The sequence below is a fragment of the Lethenteron reissneri genome, chromosome 33 (genome assembly GCF_015708825.2).
Source record: "Lethenteron reissneri isolate LAM-NWPU_2019-01 chromosome 33, ASM1570882v1, whole genome shotgun sequence".
Lineage (NCBI taxonomy): Eukaryota > Metazoa > Chordata > Hyperoartia > Petromyzontiformes > Petromyzontidae > Lethenteron > Lethenteron reissneri.
This window is the reverse complement of record NC_083811.1, coordinates 9550787-9560172: the sequence shown is the minus strand read 5'-3', so window position 1 is coordinate 9560172 and position 9386 is coordinate 9550787. Positions and strand designations below refer to the sequence as shown.

Here is a 9386-nt window from a genome sequence, read left to right as displayed (position 1 = left end):
TTATTGTTTTATTTCACGACGTTTCGGAGGCAACACAAGTCTCCTTGTGTTGCCTCCGAAACGTCGTGATTTTATTGTTTTATTTTTATTCATTTTAATTTCATTTTTTACCTACGTGACTTTACCGAAAGAACTAAGAGTATGAATCCTTGCAGTCACGAAAGCTTCAAATCTAGGCTAATATGTTTGTTGAACTTCTTTCGCACCGTACCTAGCCAATATGTACGTGCACGGTGAGGAGGCAAAAGGTACAGCTCTGAAATTGCTTGCTCAGGCCACTGCTGCAGGAAGGGCCTCCTCTAGAGCCCCACGGGAGGGTGTTTGGCCTTTTCTTCACCACCGATCAGACGTCTCGCAGGAAGAGGAGCACCCACGATTTACCCCGGCCAAACACAACGAACTGCGGGGTACCCATTCATGCTGCTGGGCGGGCAGAGGTAACGGGCGGGGGGAGGGCGATGTAATAAACTTGACCATTGTATCAACTGCCGCGCCGGGAGAACGAGCCGGCGGCACCTGGATTGCAAGTCCGGTGTGCTGACCATGGCACCACTGTGGCAGCAGTAACCGTGAGTGTGTGTGCGTGTGTATATCTCTCACTTCAACACATTTCAACTGCCCACTTAAGACTAAATTAAAATCATTTTTTTTCTTATTTTACCAGGAAAAGCCCACTGAGCTATGCCGCTCTTTTTCAGAAGCGACCTGGCCACAAATGATAGCTCAACGAAGTGGCTTATCACGTGGAAATGTATATCAGCAAATACTCTAAAACGTATGTTTATAAATGTGGAGAGAAAAACCGGAGGAGCCGGAAAAATCCACACGACCACGGGGAGAACATTAAAACTCCAAATATACCGCAGGTGTCAGGGTTGAGGATTGAACCCACGACCTCCTGCATACCGGGCGAGGTAGTTAACATCTCACCACCTCGGCACTTCAGAATGCACCGGTTCTTACAGGGTAACCGACCACAAACGCAACGCAAGTGACACAATAAATCACGACTGACAGCACCGCGGTTAAACTCCACAACTACATGTTTACTTGGACGTGCATTCTTACACGGGATCGTGGCGAGCTAAGCGTAACAATATCGTGCTCAGCGACACAGACACCAGCGTCCGACTGAATACATCTGGTACACGACACACAGACGAATGGTAAGAAGTATGCATTTTTTTTGAGAGCACAAACGGCAGCTAGGGTAATGAGACACTTATTAATACGCTGGAACCATATATAAGTCTTAGCTTATTATACACTCGGTGCTTAGATGGGACGAACACAGGCGGCGTTTTGGGATCAGGGCTGCCGCGGGAGATCTTCGAAGAAGTCTTCTGGCATCGTGCTCAGTCCTCTTGCTTCTAAAGAATGTAGACGGACAACAACAACAACAGCAACAACAACACTCGAATGATCCAAGCAGTGGCGGACATGGGGGAGGGGTGGGGGAAAACGCCTGTGCATTTTTGGTCACTTTGAAAGTGCTGAAGTTGTAACTATCGTCACATTGCCATTTACACGTGACCCTGTGTGGACCAGGTCACCTGCATGTATTGAATATGCAACCGTTGCATCAACTTCGACTTCTGGGCCAGGTTACTGACAGAGGGGTGTGCTCACAAGGTGGCTGTCAGCACTGTAGTAGTTTGGGAATAACTGACAAGCACAATAATTTAATACATGTGAGTGAGTGACCCCCCTTAATGTATCTTACATCCCTGACTGCATTCAACAGGATCAGAATCGTTCTTTAGACTGGATATGAATAAAAGTTTCGGTATTTTCCCCCCAATATATTCCAATTACACCATTTGGCATCATCATGGGATGCACAGTTCATTTTAAAATCTTAAGAGCAGTGCATGTCACATGTGTCAGGGAATGGCTTTGGAAAATTATTCACAAGACTTTGCCTAAAAAATCCATCATATATCTTTTTTACACTTCACAAGCAACTGGTTGGCTGGGCCAATGAAGTCAAAACACCTCAGGCCTGCGCCAGGAGACACACACTCACTCCCCGAGTAGGTTGGTGGTTATCTGATGATGCTGGGAGATATCTCGGGCGAAACGTTGTACCGTATCTAATTGGTACATCTTTGTGTGAATTGCTTTTCAAAATATGGATATGTTGACAACCATATCAATTGGCATGTGTGTTCGTGTGATAACGTCATTTGTTTGGCTGTGTTAGGATTATATGGCAACCTTTGGCTTCATACTTACGCGATGTGACCCACACACAAATTACGAGCCATAGTATTGGTCGCAAAAACCACTATGTTAAAATGAGGTTTTACTTTCACACAGACTCTACTATGATGTTATTTGCAACATAACATTCAAACCAACATTTTACATTCACAAAGCAGGAAGAAGGTTATTGGTAAACAGGCTGAGGCCATCGCCTGGCTCAACTCGAGAACCCGGTTTAATCGTGGGTGGCTGAAACCCGGATTCAAGCCCAGGATCTCAGCAGTGCCGGACCAGCACTCTGACCTCTAAGCCATCGCAAAACCACCAGATACGTTTCTGACCATTTACAAATACACGCTCAACGCTGGGGTGGTACATTTGTTTGAACGGGCTTATAAACTTTCACATTTAGCATTCGTGTAAAGTAATGTAGGCATTTGCTAAGCATCACAATCGGGGATGATACAAAATTCGAATGGCAGCCAAAGCAGACACGAACAGAACATTCTATTGGGAAAAATTACATTGGTGACACAAGGCTTTAATTAAAGATAAAAAGCCATAGCTGAAAGGTGAGCATGGATTGCACTTACCTTTCATGTGCATGTAATTAAGGTAGTCGATGATGGCACGCAGCACATCTTCTGTTGACACCCGCAATGGCTTTTGTCCTGCCAGGGGCACACAGGCAAATATTACCAACCATACCTGCATGCAACAACGCTGCCACAGCGGTGCAATGGTTTTGCGCACTGGACTTGCGATCCAGGAGTCGCCGATTCGTTCTCCGGGCTCGTGCAGTCGAATCAGTTGTGCGCACATTTATTAAATCCCCTCGCGCCTCTGTCGACGCAGCAGTGTAAATGGGTTCGTAACGGTTGTTCGCATGTTGTCGGTTAAAGTGTGACGTGACCAAGCAATTGCAGGGATGCACCTTTATCTTGATTTGCAAATATAATACATGCGTGACTTATTCTGTGGCAGTTTTCAGCAAGTTATTATCTTTTATTATTTCAAAACATTATTACTGTATGAATCCACATGGGGTTGAAATGTAAGCGTTGGAAGAGCGGTGAAGTGGTCATTACAACGTGCTCTGAACCAAGCGGGCCGAGTTAGTTTCCTGGCCATGCCTAAGGTCAAGTGGAAAGTGACATCTGAACTGGTCCTGGGGCCCCGACTGCTTCAGCAGCCTGCACTGCGCAGCACGGCGAAGTGTGGTCAAACAGGCCCACGACAGATGTGGCGTGGGAAGGGCTTTATTCGGCAGTGGATTGACAAGAAGGCAATACATTCTTCTTATTATTATTACCTTATGGGCAGTTCAATGGCTTGTGGCAAAAAAAAACACCTATATGAAATGTTTACTTTAATTATTATTACGCGATGTATTGATAAAACACTTTTTAAGTGATTGCAGATAAAATGTATCCAGTGCATTGACGCAATAAAACGTAATCCATAAATACAAATCACACGAAGCAGCAGTCACGAGTGATGATTAGTGGTGCTATACAACGTCTACAGCCATATAACCATGCCCACATTTTTTGCGAAAGTTATATATATAAAAAAAGTTATACGAATATTGTAATTGCAAAGTTTGATTTATAAAACATTGCAAAAATGTAAGCAAATATAATTTACTCCTCTAACGAACACCAATAATGGTAAAACTATCATCTGATGGCCATTCAAGTGTTGCAAAAAATTGTACTTTTTTATTTAATAAGCAGTCTGCAGGCTTACATATGCACACCAGTGGGCTCTAACAAACAATTGTTGGTATTTCCATGGCTGTATTCAGCACCATAAATCCACTCTCCATTGAGTGGATTGATGGTGCAGTGGTTAACACACTGCGCAATCCACAAAGGGATCCGAGTCAGATTCCCGGCCACGGCTCACATCAGTGGCGTGCGAGCGATACCTCAATTGCTGAGAAGCGAATTCACGAATCTAGGACATGTCACAGTCTCAGCCCAATCGCCAATGACTGCACAAAACTCAATCATTTCAATATTTGGTTCTTGCCTTGTGACAACCTTGCCGAGATTATTTTCGTACTTTCTAAATTAACTCCATATTATCAAGGACATATCAGAGCACAATATAGAGGACCGGATCGGTTAATTGTGACGCAAGTCAAATATTTCGATTTAAAGCTTTCGTGACTGCAGGGATTCATCTTCTTGGTTCTTTCGGTAAAGTCACGTAGAAGGGAAGTAATAAAATAATAATCACCTGAGGACGGCTGCTTGCGTTGTGGCCGAAACGTCGTGAGAATTATTTTATTATGTTTTATTTTTATTATTTTATTACTTCCCTTCTACGTGACTTTACCGAAAGAACCAAGAAGGGGCAAGTCAAATAGTTACACGGCCCGATTGTAGTAATATGTTGATATTAAAGACCAAACAAGGTAAAGATCAGTTCCCTCCGACGACCACGGAGGGAAGCGAATGGGTGAGTGGGACTGAGGGGCGGGGCTCGAGCCCATGGAGCCGTGCTGGCCATACATGGAATCTCCCAGCTCGCCTTGGGTCCGATTTCCTATAGATATAGAAACATACCGTTAGTGCCCAATGAATGGACCTGGCCTCTTGTGCCATCTTTCTCTGCAGGCAGTCCTCGACGTGCAAAACACCCGACTTACGAACACCCGCACTTACGAACCAGCTTCCGTGAATATTTAGTTTGTTTATTTGACATTGACTCAAAAAGCAAAATCGCACTTGCAAATTTATTTGATGCAGCTGTGATTGATGCGCGTTTACCGAATGTATTGAAGGTTTCCTCAAAGGCCGCACGCTTGCCAGCCAAACCGTTGAGAGTTCGATGCTGATCCATAGCTGCTGCAGATACACGCATGCTTTGTGTTCCATCTCATCACAAGGATAGTGCCGTGCTTAGGCTGTGCACCATCACGGGAAGAAAACGTATCTCATGGTGGCATTAACATGGCATCCTCACGTGCCGTTGGAGCAGAGGATCCTCCTCTTAACGATATGAACTCGAAACATTGAAATGTGCGCGAGATTGTAACGTCTGCGATTTCACTCTTTCAGTAATATTCAGCCCCTGTATGTATTGTCACATTTGTAAAATATGGATGGTGATAATGACCCACGATCATCTAGCTTGCTTGTCGTTGGCTGTTGAGGACACTGTGTTAATTGGTGATTAAGGTGTAAACCGCAACTACAATTAGCACAATTGGCTACGTACAGTGCGAAAGAAGTTAAACATACGTACATATGTATGCATGACTTCTACTTAATTTGTTACATTTCTTAATCTTTTTAAAAAGGAGAACTCGTCGGTTGAACGAACGTATGCTACTCACTGGGACCCAGCAGATATCCTGCACTGTTCAGTGTCCATCCTCTTTTCTCCTTTTCCTGATGGGAAAAAAACATGTACAACTTCAAAAGTGACAGAGAGAGCAGGTGAAACATTTGCTAAAACTGTCCATTCATATTCCTTGCAAGGCTATGTTTATGGACATTTGGCACAAGCATTGTCAGCAAGCGCTGTTAGCAAACCAGGGGTGAGAATCAGCAGCGTTCGAAATGGAAATGTGTATATCCCAGTATAAAACCTATTTATCCTGCAGAAACACCACAGCATAGGAATATGAAACGTTGTGAAAGTGGCATTATACGTTTGGTGTTCTGAGCAGTGGCGGTAGGGTGTACCGTCGTATACCAGCCCACTTCAACCGCTGCCAATCAGCGATTATGACACATAGCCATTAGCAATGCTGATCTCAAGTGTCAGACTTCAAAATGTTTCTGCACGTATGGAGAGAAGCAGTGGTCGAAGCGATCCAAAGCCAGCTTTTTCGCTACGTGTACTAGTGCGACCTTGTATCTGCGTCTCTGTGTAGTGTGGAGAACGAGGGTTCTCAATTTACCGTCAGAACCATTCCGTGAGATTCCGCGATTGCCGCCAACAGCAGGAGAGCGAGGCAAATTAATAGTCTCGGACTGCACTGCATCTGCAAACAAGTTGTATATGTTGATTAAACAGCAGACATCCAAATTCTAACAATACACCTGGGAATTCATGAAATGTAAACAGATTGTCGTCTTTATTTAACGTACATTTGAAATTAGTATGCGAATGCCACAATTTAGTGGATGAAATTGTGAGCAATTCATTTCTAAACGTTGTTATGTAACCTATAGTATTCATCTCATGTTATTACTGTAATGTTCATTAAAAAAAAAAAACTGATAACTCACTACCAGAATATTAATAACGCCCTTAATTTACCCAAGGAAGCCTCACAGAGTCTCAATCCTCTTTTCAAGAGGTTTCTGCCAAGTTTTCGCACTACGGGTGATGCTTCTGCTATGTGCAACCCAAAGCAAGTAATTTTCAGGCACCTTTTTCTGCATTGTGGTGTTTGACCAATGCTATTTACATTGTAAGCATTTTTAGCTATGGGAGGAAACTGGACAACCCAGAGGAAACCCATGCAAAACAGAAGGAGAAAATTTCGATTTAAAGCTTTCGTGACTGCAAGGATTCATCTTCTTGGTTTTTTCAGTAAAGTCGCGTAGAATGGAAATTAAAAAAAAAACATAATAAAATAATTCTCACTATTATTTTATTATGTTTTATTTTTATTATTGTATTATTTCCATTCTACGTGACTTTACCGAAAGAATCAAGAAGAAAAAGGAGAACATACAAACATCCACACAGAATCATGCCCGAGTCAGGAATCGAACCCAGGTCCTTCTTGCTACAAGACACAAGTGTTACCTATTACTGCGCCACCCTGCCATCCTACTAAATTGCAAACTCTGTAGTCAATGACGTTACGATGAGATGCAATACAACATTATTGCAGCCAATATATCGTAGCCACTGAACTGTACCGTTAATGCAAATGCATAACTTTCTGGCAAATGGTTACAAATGAAAATTGGCATTCAAAATTATACACAACGGTAAATCCACTTGAACAAATTGTATGAACTGCCTTCATATGTTAATACACGCATATTAGAATAGTTTTATAGTCCAGAAACAAGGATTGTTTTCATAGCCAATCTCATGCACCTGTAACCGTTAATGCTATGCACACCCTTGCCTGGTAATAACAAAAATGAATAATCTTGGTAAATTTGACCACTGAAAATATAATGCAGATGTCTTGAATTTTCAGGCAGTCCGCATTTTATTTTAGTCTTTTCAGGCAGTGTACCTGAATTATGAGACATCCCTAAATGGCTCATAGGCGCCAAGGTGGTGAGATGTTAACTACCTCGCCTGGTATACAGGAGGTCGTGGGTTCGATTTCGACCCTGACGCCTGTATATTTGAAGTTTGCTTGTTCTCCCCGTGGTTGTATGGGTTTTCTCCGGGTCCTCAGGGTTTTCCTTCCACATTTAGAAACATACGTTTAGATTATTTGGCCGCTGTACATTTACATATGATCAGCCACTTCAATGAGGTATCATGTGACCACGTCGCTTCTGAAAAAGAGTTATATAGCTCAGTGGGCCTTAACTGTTAAAATAAAATAAAAAGTGAGTTTAATAGCTATTTTAGGTGATTTGTCCGGTAGAGCGTAGCATCTCACCTGTTACCATACACATTATGGAATTTACGGAAAAAAATATTCTTTTTTTTATCATACTCTGACAAATACAATTACAATGTGAAGACATTTCAAATACATATCTCTGATATGGGTTTGGAGCATCGGCACATATATCATGCAATCCGTTTTCAACACATTTAGTTCCAAACGAGAGGGTTGCGTTTTGCTGACATTTTCTATCATAATCGCATATCGCAGCATTAACATCTTAAAGAAATAAGGAGATGTAATATTTTGGAAAGTGCCAAAGTTAAAGTTTAAAACATCTAATATATATAGTAGTTAGTGTTTTATGTTTTAAACTTAGTGCATGAATTTAAAGTAAATATAATGTAATTTCTATAAAAAATGTAAGTGATAAATGTAGACTATTCTTACAACAAATGCAGCTTCCCAAACACATTCGTATAAGCATACACATTAAAAACACAAGAATAAAAAAAAACATTTGTAACACTGTAACGTTGGTACCTTGAAAATGTACTGGGTAGTGAAGATAGAAAGACGTCGAGACTGTTTTTCGCGAGATCTGCAGACTTGAGCGAGCCTCTATAACTTGTTGTTAACTTTTCTGTGCTCTAGCCCAAGAGCCAGTCCTACCCATAGCGCACTCGCTCTCTCCCTGTGCAAACAACACCACCGCCACAAAACTGCACGAGGCAACCAGCCGGGTCGCCCAATATATACTCAATACGTGCACATCCACCCAAATATGAATACCGCGCAATTTTCCGTTTGGCGATTTAGGCGGAAAATTGCACCCTCCCTTCCCTTAACCTTCACCATCCACAACCCACCCCCAGCTCCCTCCCACCATCCCCTCGTTCAATTTTTGTCCCCCCCCCCCCACACCAATCCTCACCCAAATTGCGCTCCCTACAGCGGGGACAAAAGGCGCGTTGCTCGGCGTCAAATTGTGATGACTAAACTGCGTGTGCACTCGTCCGTAATTCCGAAGTGAATGCAGATGTAATTTGCCTCGTAATTACTTTTGATTAACGCACCATTTAGCACCATGGTTACAGGAACGTCGCGTTTTGAGGACTCGCAATCTCGAACCTGGTTTCGGAGTTTCATTTTTTTGGATTCATAACAGGGCGGTCCTTATATGCTCTTTGGATACCTGGTCGCGTTGCACCACCGTCACACCTGTACTTTTGGGAGCCCACATCCTGCTGTGGAAGCGCGCACCTGAGCAGTATAGAGATGGAACTTATTTACTACGGAGGCAGAACTTAACAAGAAGAGTCACACTTAGACCCGAGTTATACTTTCAGGAAATATCAGCGGGGTCACAGTATTCCAAAAGTTGTTGAAAATATAGGCCAGAGCCAAAATTATCACGGTCAGAACCATATCAATAAGATATACTTGCAGAACTGGTGGACTGAATTAACAAACTTTTGTTAAAAAAAAAAAATTTGCAACGGAGACCAGTAAGCAGTGTCATAACACAACTCGAGTGTAAATGTATCTTCAGAGGAATAAATAAGTGCTTAATGCAATTGCGTTCCATCAACTCCACGGCTAGTTCGCGTCATGAAGTGCGGCATAAACGTGCACA

The 9386-nt window shown here is 42.6% G+C and overlaps 1 protein-coding gene across 2 annotated transcripts; it reads right to left on the bottom strand.

Moving 5' to 3' along the window:
• Positions 1-1025: 1025 nt before the first annotated feature.
• On the bottom strand, positions 1026-8509 carry GAL (galanin and GMAP prepropeptide). Of its 2 annotated transcripts, none has more exons than XM_061564741.1 (6): positions 8294-8509; positions 6122-6205; positions 5552-5606; positions 4983-5057; positions 2799-2876; positions 1026-1370 (listed from the first exon to the last, which is right to left on the bottom strand). In XM_061564741.1, the coding sequence occupies exons 2-6, from the start codon at positions 6203-6205 to the stop codon at positions 1309-1311; spliced, it is 354 nt and encodes a 117-aa protein (XP_061420725.1). In that variant the 5' UTR covers positions 8294-8509; the 3' UTR covers positions 1026-1308. The 2 variants fall into 2 exon arrangements, with proteins under 2 accessions (XP_061420725.1, XP_061420724.1); XM_061564740.1 differs by having other exon boundaries at positions 4983-5060; positions 8294-8508.
• Between the last annotated feature and the right edge of the window lie 877 nt (positions 8510-9386).